The sequence below is a fragment of the Mytilus edulis genome, chromosome 1 (genome assembly GCF_963676685.1).
Source record: "Mytilus edulis chromosome 1, xbMytEdul2.2, whole genome shotgun sequence".
Taxonomy (NCBI): Eukaryota; Metazoa; Mollusca; class Bivalvia; order Mytilida; family Mytilidae; genus Mytilus; species Mytilus edulis.
The window spans coordinates 67,614,373-67,632,416 of record NC_092344.1 but is presented as its reverse complement, the minus strand read 5'-3'; the positions used below and the strand labels follow the sequence as shown (position 1 = coordinate 67,632,416).

Sequence of the window (18,044 nt, the reverse complement as noted above, 5' to 3'; positions counted from 1 at the left end):
TTTAGTATACATATACATGAAATGCTTACAGTTGAAAAAAGTTGGCATTAAACTTATCAAAATATCCAATAATTTGACCTGTGTGATAAGTCAGGATCAATGTTATTAAGGTCAGATCAGGTCAGCATATTTGATGCCACAAAACCATGATATGCAGTTTTATGAAGAGCAGAGTGAAACAAATAATGATTAAATATCTAACTATGGCTAAAAAAAGATAATACAAACAATAGTACACGAAACACTACATAGAAAACTAACGACTAAGCAACATGAACCCCACTAAAACTGGGGGTGATCTCAGATGCTCCAGAAGGGTAAGCAGATCCTGCTCCACCTGCAGCAACCATCATGTTGCTCATATTTAATGCAAACTAATACAAAATGCTTATTACCATAAAATACAGATCACGTTTTAATTTTGGTGGTGTTACTTAAACCATTACAGAGCTATGCCCATTTACAAATGGAACAAGAGTGCACTCACTGAAATGAGGTCAAGGTCATATAAACCAAATTGGAAATACATGTACACCTTACAATCACTAAATACACTAATTATAGTTGACCTATTGCTTATTGACACCTGCCATCTAGACATGTACACCTTACAATCTCTCCATACACCAAATATAGTAAACCTATTGCATACAGTATAGGAAAAACCGAGCAAAACACAAAAACTTAACTATAACCACTGAACCATGAAAATAAGGACAAGGGCAGATGTCACCTGCCAGTTGGACATGTACACCTTTCAACTATCTGAGATATAGACTTGACCATCAAAACTGAACCTTGATCACTGATCCATAAAATGAGGTAGAGGTAAAATGAAAACAGTCTGACGGGCATGAGGACCTTGCAAGGTATGCACGTACCAAATATAGTTATCCTTTAACTCATTTAATAAGAGAGAAATTAACATTACAAAAAAATACAACTTTTTTTTTTAAATGCTATAAAATGCATTCAGCTAATTATATAGATTTTCTGTCAAAGTCGTAAGGAGATCAAGACAAGGTGAATTCCCAATAATGTCTGATCAGGTTAAAGTCAGAGAAAACCAAAACTAGAGGCTCTAAAGAGCCTGTGTCGCTCACCTTGGACTATGTAAATATTAAACAAAGGGCAGGGATGGATTCATGACAAAAAAAATTACTATAAAGCTACAACTCCTTAGGGGGTCAATTGCCCATTTTTGTCATGTCGACTTATTTTTAGGTCATACTTTGCTGTACATTATTGCTTTTTACAGTTTATCTCTATCTATAATAATATTCAAAATAATAACCAAAGGCTGCAAAATTTTCTTAAAATTACCAATTCAGGGGCAGCAACCCAACAACAGGTTCCCTGAATGGTCAGAAAATTTCAGGTCAGATAGATCTATGACCTTATGAACAATTTTATCTTGTTAGATTTGCTCTAAATTCTTTGGTTACAGAGATTTTTCCCCAAAAACAGCATTTTACCCTATGTACTAGTTTTAGCCATGTCAGCCATCTTGATTCGCGAACAGGGTCATTGGACACAATTCTAAAACTAGATACCCTTATGATGATTGTGGGCAAGTTTGGTTAAATATGTTTAAGTAGTTTCAGAGGAGAAGATTTTAGTAAAAGATTACAAAATTTACAAAAAATGGTTAACAAGAGGCTGTCACAACGACAGCAAACTGGATTTATTAACATTTATTTGTGTCCTGGCAATATCACAAGAACCATAACTGATGAATGCTGAAAGTGAAAATCGTCAATATCAAATTTGACCTCCATTTTGTAGTCAGTATCAACATATTAAAATTTGAAAAGCTTAGATTGAATGGTTCATTAGTAAATGCAACAACGTGAATGGAAACACCATTTTATGATCTTTCAAGAACCATAACTCCTGAACGGTAAAAGTCAAAATCGCCATTATTAAACTTCACCTTCATTTAGTTGTCAGTAACAACATATTAAAATTTTAAAAGCTTTGGTTGAACGGTTCATGAGTTAATGCACGGACAACATTTGATTGACAAACCGCCCGGCCGCCCGCCGTACATCCCCAAATCAATAACCGACATTTTTGTAACAAAAATCCGGTTAAAAATTAACTATAATGGGCAATAACTTCTAAAGGGGTCAACTGACCATTTTGGTCATGTGACTTATTTGTAAATCTTAATTTGCTGAACATTATTGCTGTTTACAGTTTATCTCTATCTATTATAATATTCAAGATAATAACCATAAACGGCAAAATTTCCTTAAAATTACCAATTCAGGGGCAGCAACCTAACAACGGGCTGTCTGATTCATCTGAACATTTTAGCCATGGTGGCCATCTTGGCTGATTGGCCGGGTCACCGGACACATGTTTAAAACTAAATACCCCAATGATGATTGTGGCCAAGTTTGGTTTAATTTGGCTCAGTAGTTTCAGAGGAGAAGATTTTTGTAAAAGTTAACGAAGACAGACGACGAACGCCAAGTGATGAGAAAAGTAAACATGATGGATGAAATCGAATTCTTATATTTTTTCTGCCAAATTCTTTCGCAAATAAAGAATTTTAATAGCCACAATTTATTATTTATTCGCAAAATGGGAAAATGGTGACCGCCAGCGGAAACCCTGCATTTCATACAAAGTGCAGATAACCTTTATTTTATCATTATTGCATTGATTGACATGTAGTAAAACAAATGTTTATCACTAAAAGCAATGGCTCAGACACAAAGTTCCAGGTAAAAGTACAAATATTAAACATTTACAATGTCTGATAAAAATAAATAGGATAAATTTGATCCATATATATTTACACCACACCACAATTAACATATTGCACTGATTATGATTTGCAGATAATTCCTTATGCTTTTCTTCTTTTCCTTCTCTGTAACATGGAAGTGTACGAGTTATGATCCCTGTAATAGAAAATTGCAACATTTCTTACAATTTTTCTTGTTACTTATTTGAGCAGGAACCATGATTATTATTAGATGATCCAGTCAAAATAGATAAAAATTTGTAAATTTCTATTTGGAACAAAATGCACATCATTTGTAAGCAGTTGATAAAAGCGCATATGTTTATAGAATATCTAGATTGCATTTTACTTTGAAACTATAATCAAAATATATGTAAGTATCAAAATACCTTATACATATTTTTAAGCAATTACTAATTTTTTTTAACAAATTGAAATATTAATTTGCAATCTTATGCAGATAAAATGTGAATTTCACCTCCTCAATATACTGGATTCAATTTACAAATGCATTTAAATCAAATTAAACTATAGGTTATTTTTTACCAAAAATTACTAGATGGAATTCAAAACCCATATTTAAAAAATATATATAACAGTATCCAGTTTATATTTATGTGGTTGGTTTGAGGGTAATCAAACAATATTTTTTAATATTACTCTTTAAAAAATAATCTATATATATATATATATATATGATGGGAGCCCTTTGAAATAAGTCATCTTAAAACTGTGCATCGTTCTAAAATTCTTCTATCTTTTTATCAAAATTCATTTCAAGTTACAATGCCTCTCTAGTCACCCATCTACATGGTCATATTTACACAACCAATTGATACTTACGGTATAATTTCAACTGAGTCAATAGCCCATTGATCATGGCCTACACCATCATGTACTGGTTGCCACCACCTTATCTGGACCCCAACAACTTTAGCATCTGAAGGAAGGTCATACATTGCTCTCTTTGGGTTGAGATAATGACTTGGGTCATGCCTTGCTAACAGCTTCCATTCTGCACCCTAAGGGAAATAAGCCAAACTTTAATAATAAAATAACAGAAAAGGCAAGTTGAATCTTTTCATCCCATTCTACATGAAAGTTTATTGTCAAAATTTGTACATTATGGTATCTTACCTTGATTATTTCCAGTAATATGTCTTATTTATTGATCCATCTTCTTGCAGTATATCTTCATATGTTGTTAGTAGAATTACAACAAAATTGCCTTGTTTGATAATTTCAAAGTTTCTTTCACAATTAGTTTGTTTATAAAACTAATCCAATTGTATTCCTTACATTCACCACAGGTTCATGTTTTATATTTTTATACATGAGTTGGTAATTTGAAATATTCCGTAAAAATTAAACTCATGTTGAGTCTTCAATTTTGTTTCAATATCATTCTTTATAGGATTTTTGTGGTAACATTCTACTTCTTACTTAATTAATGATATTAATAAGAATACAATCTAAGAGTTTTATCCCAAATACAAACCTTATTCGTAGAATATTGTAATAATATTCCTCGATAGGACTCAGCTCTTACATTTACATTACAAGAAACAGTTTGTTGCTTACAACCAATCTGTAGTACAAACATTATTTTCCTGAAAATAAAAATGAAATAAATAACCACTGACCCAGGATGAAAGAAGTAGTTGCGCTATGAGTACTGTATGGCAAAATAAACTGAAGTATCTTAAAAATGTTATGTATATTTATTAATGAAACAGCAAATTAGAATATTTTTTTAAACAAAGGAAATACTGAGCACATGCTTATGCTTGTGGTAAAATAAAGCACAAATGGCCAACCTGTGGTAAAATAAATATAAATTCCAGCCTCCATGAATTATTGCACAATTTTTATTTTTTTCAAACCAATTAAATAGGAAAAGCATCCTTATCGCACCAAAATCCTGAATACTGTAGGAAGAAAAATGGTCCCTTCACTAATCTAACCAAATATTTAAACTATGAAAAAAAGAGACTTACAATGCTCTAGACAAATCCATTTCTGCTGTCCTTGCCTCTCTTAAACCACAACCATTAAAGTATAATGTCTTGCCATGAGCATAAGGTAATAGTGCACCACATCCAAACCCAATGCCTCCACCAGTTATAGACTCCCAGTAACGTGGGTATATTCTTCCTTCAAAGGTCTCATGCATCTTCCTTAGCATACCAAATTTTACAGGACGACAAGAAACTCCTATAATAAAATACAGTATTGTGCTATTTTTTACTTATTTTTTAATAGATGTATTGAGGGAGAAACATGTCTTGGATTAATACTTGTCTTGTAGTTGATGTAATGTAAAATTTGGCTTGTTGAATAACAGTCACAGATCTAAAAATTCTATCTGAACAGTGCCTGACAGCCAAATATACTGAGTGTTTTCTTAATATTGTCTCAATGACACTTAAACACCATTGCCATTTTCACTTTAATATTAATATGTTAAGTATAGTTCTCACTGTACTTCAGAGATAATTAATTGTATTCAAAAATTTATTAGAACTGATGGTTAAAAGTATATGAAATTGAAGTGTATAAAATATAGAAATAGAATACCATGTCCACTTTGACAATGACAGATTCCATCTTTACATATGCCCCTGCCATTGCACATATCAGGACATTTCTCTCCAACATATATATGATTCAAAGCCCACATTGTTCCGCCAACTTCTGAGGCATCTTGCTTCCATCTAAATCTCGTATTTCTGTAATATTCAGACTTTGTATTTACAAATAATTAAACAAGTTTCTCTGTGCATGAAATAATGAATAACTAAGAAGACACTTTTATATCTACTGAAACATTTCAATTATAAATTTCAATTATAAATGTTAGGGCAGTTAAAACAAGAATGCATAAAAATCTGTTCTATTTGTCATTTTTTTATCTCTTTATTTTAATAAAATCTATCTTCAAGTTGGTGTAATTTTTAATAGCTTACCGCTTCAACATTTCAATGTTAACAACTGGAAACCGTTTGGTGAGAACATTCAAACTATATACAGCTAACTTTTACAGATAATATAACTATGATCAATTTTGGACAAGTTTGTAGCATCAGTTACATATCGATCCAGGATAACTCACCCTGAGAAAACTTTATCCTTCAGCTCGATAGTAACCAATGTCCAGGAAGGATAGCCCTCAGGTGTATAGACACTAGGAGCATGGTAATAACTAGGCTGACATTCCATCAATGTATTATGATCAGGGAGACATAATGGTTGTAACAAGTTCCATTGGTCTGAGTGAGGATTTTTGTTATACTCTAATCGGATTGGTGGATAGGGGTTACAGGCATTTACATGTCTGTCACACCCAACAACAATCTGAAATATACAATTGTTACAAATTCAAACGAAAAGTTATAAGGACTATTTACTATTTCCCAAAATAAAAGCATAAACTAAGATTGTCCAAGGGGCCTGAATTTCTGACCTGGGAACTTGGCTTTCAGGGATTATTTAGACCATTATTCATTTATTTCTGTTGAAATCTTTACATACTGTATCTGTTTCCATTTTCAAAAATGTGAAAATGGTAAATTGCTCCTATGAGGGGTTTCTTAATTATTTTTTTCATGTTTGAACTTTGTAGATAATGTTATGCTAGTTTTTTTTCTTCTCTTTGTTTACTATATCTTCCATAACAATACATGTAGCTCACTTGGTATAAGATCTTGATCATTGAGATTAATATATTATTAAGATATTATACCATACAAGGCTGTGTAACAGATTAGATTGGTATATTAAATTCTGTTATATTGCAGATCAGACTTATCAAATTTTACCTGTACTTGTGGAGTGGTGCTGGTTTTGTATGCATATAATAATATTAATGTAAGATTTAAAGAAATAATATAATTTTTTTAACTCATTAAAAAAAAAACTTTGACCTCAAGTTTATTCTTTTAAGAGAAAATAAACTGTAAACACAGGTCTATGTCTTGTATGTGTAACCTTATCATAAACTTGAACCATTGTTGACACTTCAGATGAGGTCAAACCTAAGTCTTGATTCTTCAAAGTAAAGTTCAAGTATGACAATAAATATACAATTGTACCTCAAATTGTAGCATATATCCATATTGTACAATCATTTCACCAGTGGTAAAACTTCTAGAACCAGCTCCACTGTCCCAAAACATAGATTTGTCATGATGAGTACAGATGTCCTCTTGAATTTTTCCATATGGACTAAACTCCCAAGATTGATCTCCTTGGATATTATCAAAATCTGTCATCATTGAACTTGGATTTATTTCAGAGCCACCTGTACAATTTACACATTACAAATTATTTACTTAAAAGCTGGAAGATACATACACATTTTTTTAACATAACAATTTTGTCCAAAAGCACTTGAATTAGTGCCTATTAAATTAAAAAAAAACAATTTTAATCACTTGTAACAAGGAGTAAGCAATGTAGCTCTTTTAAAAGAAAACTGGCAGATATATATTAAAAAAAAAAAAAAAAAAAAAAAAAAAAAAAAAAAAAAAAAAAAAAAAAAAAAAAAAAAAAAAAAAAAAAAAAAAAAAAAAAAAAAAAAAAAAAAAAAGTTAGGTACCAATAAAAACATTGTCTATTTGCCACTGTGGTCCTTTCTGTGATCCATCCTGAGCTAAGCCTTGCCACCACCTTACTAGAGTATTGGGAGATCTGGCATCTACTGGCAATATGATGTAATCTTTCTTAGGGTGTAAGTAACTACCATAACTAAGTACATGCAGGGTTTTCCAATCTATACCTGAAGTTATAGAAAAATGACAGATTAATTAAAAAATATAAATGAAAGTGCCCCACTCAGATAAATGTTTAAATTACACATATAAATTAATTTCTATAAAAATTTCTTGAAAACTGATAACTATATGACACGTACTAAGTGTTAACTTATTATCTAAGTTTGCTCATTTCTTTGTTGAATGAAAGTGGATATGGGTGTATATAAATGAGACAGCATCTAAACAACAACCAAAAAGCAGCTGTGTCAAGAGAACATGGTATGTCTGTCTTGTGCATATTGAAAATTTCATATTTCTGAAACGTCAAACCATAAAAATATTTATCATTTTAAGAGATTTTTATCAATCTCAACAACAGTGCAATTTTTTAGAAGAAATTATTCCATGTATAATTGAGATAGTGTGGGAAATGTGTAAATTGGTTAATTTTTATGAACATCTTGAATATAACATATTTGAAAATAATGAAAGTTGAAAGGGAGCCTAGAGTGGGGCACTCATATTCGCCGTTTTATGATTTTGAGGTGTAAAAACTTCAAGTATGGTTGAAATGGAAGAAATATGCCGGTAAATTATATTTTTATAACAAATATGATTATTTTTGAAAATGAGACTAAATTTTCGGCACTTATCGCAAAGGACCGAAAAACGGACAACGATTTTCTGCCAATTTCCTGAACGAAAAAAAAAAAACGATTAAAAAAAAGTATTTCTTAGTAATTCTTTGACTGGTTGCCCAAAACTTCAGTTTTTTTTACACCTTTCGAATGTCTGCTATTCATCTATAATGAAATTTATTTGATAAATATTGTTTAAAGCTGCAGTTATTTGGTTTAAATTAGATGTGTAAAAACGGCGAATATGTGTCCCCCGTTGACAAAACATTAGGAAATTTCAAACACCCTTTAACCCAACTTTTCAGATGATTTTTCTTAAAACAAACACATTTTAAAGCTAAGAATATTTTGCATGTTAAGTTATCTTCATATAGAAATATCAGTATACTTCAAAAACATAAAGACCTGAAAATAAACCGAAGAAAACATGGAAAGATATGGCGAAAATGAGCACCCCACTCTACTTTATCAATTCAGCTTTGTGATAAAATTTCAACGAAAAATATCACAGCACAGTTGACAGACTGTACAACATTTGTGACAATGCACAATCCTACATGAATAAATTTAAACTCCAAATTGACAAAATTGGAAATTAAAAAGGAGCATTCATCCGTCTATGGTAATTCCATGAGAATTGGTTTTATAAAATTTGAGTGAAAGGACCAAGTGATCTTATAACAGTGGATATTCTAAAAGATTGGCAAATTTCATCTCTTTACATAGTAAGATATGATAGCTTAGTTTAGACTAACCTCCATTTGTAGAATACTGTAAAACCACACTGTGCTCTGGCGAGTTCGGTACAAAGCATCCTTCCTGTGAACTTTGACCTCCAATTACTGCTACATACTTAATAAATCTGTAAAGTGCAAACTTTATTGATCATAATTCTTAAAGTGAATTTCAGTGAAAATTATCTTTTATAACCTGAACAGTATGAAAAGATTTATACAACTTATGAAATTGTTGTCATTTTTTATTTTAAAGGAGAAATGTATTTATTCAATTTAAGTAATCCAGCTGAAACAAAGGTGGACTAGAGGCTTATGTATCGCTTATACTTGGATTTGTATTTTGTTTAATATAAATGCTTTTCATCAGAACCAAAGTTATAACATATTTTTTTTCTTACTTTGCACTTTGAAGGTCAAGGTTAACAGTCACCAGTTGTCTATTACCAGGACCACCCATCACCATTGCAGTGTCCTCCACCATGTCATGACAACCTTTCTGAATATTTCCTCCTTCAACTAGTGACCATTTGGATTTGTTAACATTAGGATTTTCAAAGTTGTCTTTCAATTCAGTCTGAAAATGAATAACTGATACATTTATATGTACACCTAGATAAAAACCACATTCTGTCAATAAAAAGATTATGATTTCATCGGTTTCTTTCTGGTATGGTTTATATCATCAAGTTTCCTATTGCCATGTTACAAAAGATTTATTTTAAAAACCAAGGATGGCAATTAACATGTTGCAGTTATTGAGATTGTTTGTATACTTGTTGCATTTGTATTGCCCTTTCTATAAATTTAAGTTATTTGGTGGCTAAAATCTGATTTTCTTCAGTTAAATGTCATGCTATTTAATAATTCATACCACAAGTACATGATGTGTTGATGATTTGACTTATATTTTATAACTGATTTAGCAAAAGTCTTACAGGATTATTGTCAGTAAGTATACTACAGTCACTGCCTGTGTAACCTTGATCACAGTCACATCTGTCAATTACACAGAGACCACGCCCATTACAATGTCCTGGGCAGGCAGGACCAATAAAAACATTTCTGAGACCCCATGAATGGGTATTGTCTGATCCTCTATCAGCTTTCTGGGTCCACCGAAATCTTGTACCTCTGAAATAATAATCCAGTTTTAGTTTTGCATAATAACCATAAGCATTTTACAGTTTTATGAATTTTACAATTTCTAAAGCAGAATATGATCTTTTGGTTTAGTTTTTCATGTTTGTATTGTTCCTGTTCCTTATATAGCAGAGTTAAGGGATGTGGATATTATAAGTGATTTTTAATAAGTGAAATTAAACCTCTCATGAAAGTTTTTCCCTATAACTGCCATGAATTATTTCTTCATTCATTCTGTTCATTTACATGTAGGAAAATAATACAGTTGTCACAAAGTATTATCAAGTGATGTTATCCAGTTAGCAATAAAAAAAACACTTGCATTCATAATTTGAGTAAGGATTTTCTCTAATAAAATTTTTGCAATCACATTATTGAATAAATTTCACATTTTCACAAGAGATCAAAAATTTGCATTAATGAATGCATGTGTTTAACTCTGAATTAACAGTATTTGTCTATTACATTTAAAAAAAACTTTACTTGATAATCAAAGTGATGGAAATCACTCATGGAAAGATTAGAAGAGTAGTTTGAATTATCTAGTAAATGTTACCAACTATCCTTGTAAAACATAAATCTGGACCAACAGATTAAAACTTTAAAATGTCAACCAAAAAAAAAATGAAAAATGTTGTTTTGGGGCATTTTGTCAGTTGAAACAGAGGTTATATGGCATTGAAGATTATAAGTTTTAGAGTGCCTTTTGGTCAATTTTTAAGTATTTTTCAACACAGGGCATTGAAAATGTACCTTTTCAACGTAAACCAATTAAAAAACTTATCTTATTGAAATGTGGATTCTTTCTTTGATTGCAAAAATATATATTCACTTCTAAAAAAAATTCAAATGACTAAAATAGACATAATGATTGATGGGAAATAAACTAATAAACAATGGTTTGTTATAATTAAAAGTTTTAAAATTTTTATACTGTTTCAGATAAAAAAAAAAGTGTACTAATTTAATTGTTGATTAATTACAGATGATTATTGGAAATTTATCAAGTAAATTATAGGCCTTACTTGAATACCTTTTATTTATTCATAATTTTATTTATATTCATATTTCATTTTCTTAAGATCTTGTTAATCCATTAATCACTTATCTTTCAGATATAATTTACAGAATCACTTTATGTAATGTAGATCAAAAGTAATTGGCAATAAATAAATCTATCATCATTATAAATATCAAACATCTAATATACACATTTGTGTATTCAATTATGAGGTCAAATACTTGTGTATTAAGAAGTATATGTACATTGATTGGTCTGTAGAATTATGTAAGACTGAGGTTGATAGGTAATGTGGTCAATTTGATTGGCAGTTTAGGAGGTGGGGCATTGTAATTAAAGGTCCACCTTGTCTCTGATTGTTTAGTGATAATGACAGTTGTCAATCATACTAGTTGAATCAATACCCAGTTACCTAATCAAAATGTTTTTTAAAATGCCTGCACATCAACACACCTTAATGACATACATTCTTGAATGAACTGCTCCAATAATATACCCAGTTTTTTCAGTGTATATGTGTATTATGTGCACAAACATGAGAACTATAGGGAACTATATTTCAGTGTGAATACATTTAGTAACAGTAGCTAACCTGTCCTGTTGTTAGGGAGGTCGGTGCCTAAGTAAAGATTTAGAACAAGTTCTAATCTTTCCAAAAAATGCCTGAACAAATATATAGAACAGATCATTAATACCTGGATACAGGAAGACCATTTAACTTATATGTAAACCTTCTCCACATTCCCATTGGTTCATTGTGATATAAACTAGCCATCTGTGGTCCTCCATTACACTGAGGGTCACTAGGCAGGCATTGTGGAGTCAGATAGCGCCAGGATAGACCATCATCAGTAGAGTACTGTAGATGTACTGGTAAAACTGATTGATTCCACGGCTGACCACAACCTACATTTATTTCATACTGTAACATGTGATCATCGAGGACATCTACATCACGAGATATTAAAACAGAATCCTCATTTTCTAATGGTGCCCCCATGGCAACATCAGAGGTTCCACAGTAACTATCAGATTGTACATTGTCTGATCTCAACCATTCTTCATCATTTATAGAATCAAAATGGCTGACAAGTGTATTTGGATTGGTCAAACTACCACCTATTCTAACGTTATCCAATAACCAATCAGCTCCTTGCTTATTGCTACTTTCATTCTGAAGCCATCTGATGCGTACACCATTTTTCCTTGCATTTTGAGGCAGATTTACTGTTACAAACCTAAAAGGGAAAACAAAGATATTACATATATATGCAAACTGTCTATAAAAAGTAATCTAAGGTGAAGTATTTGGACCCACTGGCCAGATATTGAGCCTTTGATTTGAAATTGATTTAAAATAAAAATTAAACCGGTTTCCTACATACACCATACTTTTATTCTGTTGGCTCTTTTTTTGTTTTATGGTGAGTGACACCCTTGATACATGTTAAAGATATCTTTTGTAGATTTAAAAAAACAATAGACAGTACATAAAAAAGAGATAGAAATAGGGAATGTGTCAAAGAACAGACAACAGCTGAAGGCCACCAATGGGTCTTGCATATGTTTTGTACATGTCTATATATAATCTAATTCATTTTTTTATTCTCCATTTTATATTTATCATCTTGATTAATTCTTTTTAATTCAACCTTTTTCCTGTTCACTCAATATTATCGACTTCATCCACAAAGTACTTTTTATACCATATTTTCCCTCAAGTACACCTCAAAGTATCAAGTCTAGAACTTATAACAAAAATGTTCTGAATACTTTCTCTCTCTCAATAATTGATTCTGTGTATTTAAAGTTTATGAATTTTCAAACACAGTACATGTTAATGAACTTACTTGGGAGACCTATATAAAGCATAGTACAGTTCCATAATAGGCATCCATTTAATTCCTCCATCTACGGAATAATCTACTAACACACCTTGGTTACGGTTACTGGGCATAGAATTACATCCAAACATAAAGGAAAACTGAATGAATTTTGCCTGTCTTAAGTCAAGATCTGTTGTTATCAATAATCTGCTACAGTCCTGGAAAAAAATGTCAATAAGTTTTAAATTTACACTTTTATATTGTAATTAGCTGAATGGCATAAGATTCTGTGAAAGTTTCACAAATGTATGTCAAGTGTTTCAAGAGCATTCGTGGATGGATGGACAAAAGAAGTGACCAACAACCACTTTATTGTGTATAACTTGCCTCCAAAAGAAGGAAAGGTGTGAGAGGAGGTATAATATAACATTATTCTTCATCATTTGTTCTAAAGATATTCACATAACATGCAAGTATTTATGCTCCTCTTTTTGACAATGGTTCGATATGGATGGCAAAAACAGATACATTTATGAACCAGACTATCATTAATCACTGTGGACTTTTTCAGTTGTTAAATGATAATAAGTAACATATCACTACTCCTACCTCAACAAAATGTAAAGCATTTCCTGCTGCTAGGACTTGGCATGGTTGTTCAACCCGAGCACCTATAACCTTTTTCCACAGCTGAGAGTTGACAATAGATGTAGAGAAGGTATCGTATAAATAATGTGGTAGTGTTATGGTAGGTTCTTCACAACTGAAACCTGACCAATCCTTGTCACACCTGTAATAAACATGAACAATTAATGTGATGGAGTCATGGTAAAATTGACACAGCTGTTACCTGCCCTAATATCACACAAATAAGGTGACCAAGTGTTTTGACAGACAACACTGAATTCACCTGATAATTGTTTAGCCGGTTGAGCTTGAACAGTTGTTAGAAATTTTACCAACTAAATAACTGGGCAACCAGATATCCTATTCCTTGACACATGATAGTACTTGAGATAGAACTCTACAAATCTTTAAAATATCACATAATCGTAAAATATTCTTCAATTTAAAAAAGACCAAAACATTCTGAGTGTTTGCCCATTTTCTTATTTCATTTCTGACTTTTCTTCACTATTGTTTTGCATGACAACAGTCAAACATCATTATGTCCATTATCATGACATGGCCATATTTGATCATAGTTCCAATTCAGAAAAAAAATAATAGTGTTAAGCTGGAAACAAGCTATAAAGTGTGAACAAAAACGTGTTCTAAATTGACCATTCAGACAATATCAGTTTATTGAAATTCAACTTATGGTAACTTACATAAGATGCATAAAATATAACATAAAAAGAAGATGAAAATAGGAGAGATATGAAGATCAATATTGAACAATAATAATACAAGCTAAGATTTGTTTTCTAATATAAAATACTTACAGACAACCAGTATCAGAACAGTGTCCATGACCACTGCACATCAAGTAACAGTCTCTTCCAACATAAATGTGTGACAAGGCCCATACTTGATCAGATTTGTAATGGTTTATCTGTATCCATCTAAACCTGGTTTGTTTAGATCTGTCAAATACATCACATAAGTTGTTATCATATAATAATCAATTCAATTGAATAAGCATTTTTGTATCAAATTCCATTGCCTAGAGAACATGGAGTACATGTAATTAGGGAAAAGTGTACTTCTTTTGGTTGACCTTTATACTTCAAAATCTAACTTAGAATGTTATGCAAAATTTCTATCTAATAATGCAAATATTTGCAAACTTATAAAAAAAACTTGCTCGAATACCCACGAAAAACTTCAGTTTGACAATAAAAGCTCTTTTCAATGTTATTCACAACAACCTGAGTTTGAGATAATACATAATTTAGTTGACAGTCTTACTTTGAATAATACGGTAATGGAACAGTGACTCTGTTCCAGCCAATATTAACATCAGACACTAGTGAACTTCCAGGAGCAAATCTCTTACAGTCCACATCATTTTGACCACAGGCTGGTTGTAGGTTCTTCCAACTGATACCCATATCATGGGAATACTGGATCTCTACATCTATAAACAAAATGATAACAATCATTTAAAACAATTCTTGTTAGGTCTCTATCATCTACCAGTGTAACAGAAAGCTCTTCAATTTAGTAATTGATTTGGCCTTTCCACTGTTTAGATTTTTAAGCACCAATGATGAGTAATGCTCTTCTGGAGTTCTATTAAAGTTATAAGCCTGGCCGTGTGGACCTGTAAATTTGGTGCATGATTATTGAACTTAAACTTCAAGCAATGCTGGTTTTTATGGGGGATGTTTTAAGTACAAACTTTGTACAGAGTACAATTTTAAGACCAAAAAGCCTTGATTAATTTGTTTGCGTTATGGTGATGCTTAGTCTGTTGTCTGTTTAACTTGAATCATAAGGGTTTATGCAATATCTACATTATTCATCTTGATATTAAAAACAACATTGAATATTATTTACTTAAAAACGTATGCATATAATCTGCATAAATGACAAAAACATTAGATGACATGATATTTTTTGTTAATGAGTCATAACTGTATAATTAACAGTAGATCTTTTATTTAAAATGGAGTCTGCTTTGTACATCATCATTCCATCATTGGAACTGCAGACTACAAGCACCTGCTCATTTCTACAGTAATCATGAAAAAAATTCCAGACAACTATTGTCCCTTTTGAGTGATAAATATGGTAAAGATATATACCAAGACATTATTAAGTCGGGAATTTCAAATATTTCACATAGAAGGGTACAATAATCCAAATGTTACAAATACAGTTGACACTTACGATAGCAATCTTTGGAAGGTCCACACCCCATTGTTACATTAAACTGCATAAAACTTCCATCTTCTACAATAACATCTCCAGACATGGCATATCTTACTGTGCTGTTTCCTGAAAGTAGAAAATAAGAAACCTGACAAATTGGTTTGAAGCAGATTGATAAGTAAAATTATATTTCAAGTTTTAATATCTTCCCGAGAAAACCCATATCTCAGAAAAAAGAAAGTATTGAAACTGTTTAGACATGAATGAAATAATAACTTCTACAAAAATCGAAATTTTGTGCTATGAATAAATTACAGAATTACTAGGTTACGTAGAATTTGTCTTCAAAAGTATATAATAATAATAATAAAATAACTAAGAAATCATCTCTATTGTTTTATTTGTTACCACAAACCTTCACTTTTTATGGATTTCTAATATCTGTCATACCATATTTAATATTTTTTAACCATTCTTTAAATGCCATTGTATTTGTTTACCATTGAATTGTATGACTTTGCTTTCAGATTGACAGACATTTTCCAAATTTCCTCCAGGGAACAGAAGCCAGCTGGTTTCCCTGGGTAACATAGGATCATCTTGTAAAGGTTCAACACCATGCATATCTCCACCAATAAATATCTGAACCAATGTAAAAGTTATGCATGTAACAAAATGAGTGAAAATTTTATTTTTTTAAAGTATAAAGTTGGTAGAGTAGCCCTAACAGCACATGGATAGAAAATATTTAGAATACATGCAATAGCAGTGAAAATTGACTGTTGTTTAGTTTTAGATATTAATGCTACAAATCAAAGATCCTAGCACAATAAAAGTGATGCTATCATGCAGAAACAATCAATTTTACAATTTTTTAAATACAAAAAAAAAGGGGCATAACAATGAAAATTTAAATGAAGTAATTGTGAACAAGTTTTAAGGTCTTTCAAAATAAATTTCCTTTATCATCAAGAAACTATTCAATATGAAGTACCATACATGAAAAAGCACAATTTGTCTTATAAATCTTACATGCACTAATGTGAACACAAATGGGAAATTCTACCATGCACACAGAATCTGAAAAAAAACAGTCATACAAGTTTAATATTCATTTTAAGTATTTACAGGAAAAAAAGATCATAGCAGATATCCTCATCTTTAAATGGAAAGTGCACTAAAATTTGAAGAAGCTTGACCTAAATAATGTATGCTTATTTCCCATATTCCAAGATATGTCACTATATAAAGTCAATATCAACTATCAGAAAATGAATGTTTTTAGAACTGTCTGATCAGTGTAATACATCATTAATAATAAGTAAAGCACAAACATAAGGCTGTTGGTAATTTTTCAGCTGTAAAACATTCATTAAAAGTCAAGATTGATGCTTCATAAAATAATGTATCTCTGAATATAACAAATTCTTACATGATCAATAGCCCAGTCCTCTAAGAATGTTCCATTTAGAGAGTGTTGTATCCACCTTATTCTTGTGTTATTGGTCCTAGCATTCTCTGGTAAATGTAGGGCTATGTATGTTGGCCTGTTACTATACTTATTGAAGTCAAACTGCTGTATTGATGTCCATGAAACACCTCCATTGTTACTGTACTGTAGATATACAGGGAATGTTGCCAGATTAGGTGGGGTCTTCTTACAACCAAGTCTCATGAAAAACTGAATCAAACTGTAAGAAATAAACAAAACATACAGATTTTGCTAATGCATTCTATATTAATTTTGCCAAACTAGAATCAAAATAATAGAAAATAATTTAGAGTACAGAAAAATTATGCAGTCAAGTCTGTTTTTCAAACAGTTTTAGGGTACCTTGTACTAATATGGTTCTAATCTAGTATTTATTGGAATCATTCCAATATATTTGAATTTACTTTATAATGATCTAGTGACCTAGAAACTCCTTACCTAGCTGTGCTGAGGTCCAAATCTCTGGTAGTCAAGACCCTTTCTCCACTGTTTCTGAAAGTCAGACTTGGTCCTGATACAAGTGTATCACAATGATAAGATAGCCTGGCCCCACTCCAAATCCACCATTTCTTCTTGTTAAATCTGTGGCCTAAATGATATGCTTCAAATTTTAAAGTTAAATAAAACTGACCAAATGTATGGAGGCCTAGTAGTTCAAAATTTTAACCAATTAACATGCACATGAAAAAAATAACTAGATTAATGGTTCATTTGTCCTTTTTTACCAATGACATCACTGCTGATTTATTTTCCTGTAATGTCATGTAAATTGGCATTGCAGATATACAGAAGTCACATTTGGTAATTCCTCAAAATCAGCCTCTATAAAAATTTTCTAAATATTTCAATATCCCTCTAATGACC

General features: G+C 31.3%; 1 protein-coding gene across 2 annotated transcripts in view; it reads right to left on the bottom strand.

The window, feature by feature from the left end:
- Positions 1-2,552: 2,552 nt before the first annotated feature.
- The window catches only part of LOC139487708 (reelin-like), an 80,848-nt gene continuing 65,356 nt past the window's right edge, over positions 2,553-18,044 (bottom strand). For both annotated transcript variants that reach the window (XM_071272720.1, XM_071272709.1), the window contains exons 41-60: positions 17,619-17,769; positions 17,121-17,379; positions 16,189-16,330; positions 15,707-15,814; positions 14,783-14,951; positions 14,317-14,457; positions 13,481-13,661; positions 12,896-13,089; positions 11,741-12,283; positions 9,820-10,015; positions 9,283-9,458; positions 8,903-9,009; positions 7,353-7,532; positions 6,847-7,055; positions 5,868-6,109; positions 5,333-5,484; positions 4,753-4,969; positions 4,254-4,365; positions 3,599-3,777; positions 2,553-2,912 (exon numbers count right to left, since the gene is read on the bottom strand). In XM_071272720.1, the coding sequence (XP_071128821.1) occupies positions 2,858-2,912; positions 3,599-3,777; positions 4,254-4,365; positions 4,753-4,969; positions 5,333-5,484; positions 5,868-6,109; positions 6,847-7,055; positions 7,353-7,532; positions 8,903-9,009; positions 9,283-9,458; positions 9,820-10,015; positions 11,741-12,283; positions 12,896-13,089; positions 13,481-13,661; positions 14,317-14,457; positions 14,783-14,951; positions 15,707-15,814; positions 16,189-16,330; positions 17,121-17,379; positions 17,619-17,769 (3,713 nt within the window). In that variant the 3' untranslated portion in view covers positions 2,553-2,857. The remainder of the gene's footprint in view (positions 2,913-3,598; positions 3,778-4,253; positions 4,366-4,752; positions 4,970-5,332; positions 5,485-5,867; positions 6,110-6,846; positions 7,056-7,352; positions 7,533-8,902; positions 9,010-9,282; positions 9,459-9,819; positions 10,016-11,740; positions 12,284-12,895; positions 13,090-13,480; positions 13,662-14,316; positions 14,458-14,782; positions 14,952-15,706; positions 15,815-16,188; positions 16,331-17,120; positions 17,380-17,618; positions 17,770-18,044) is intronic.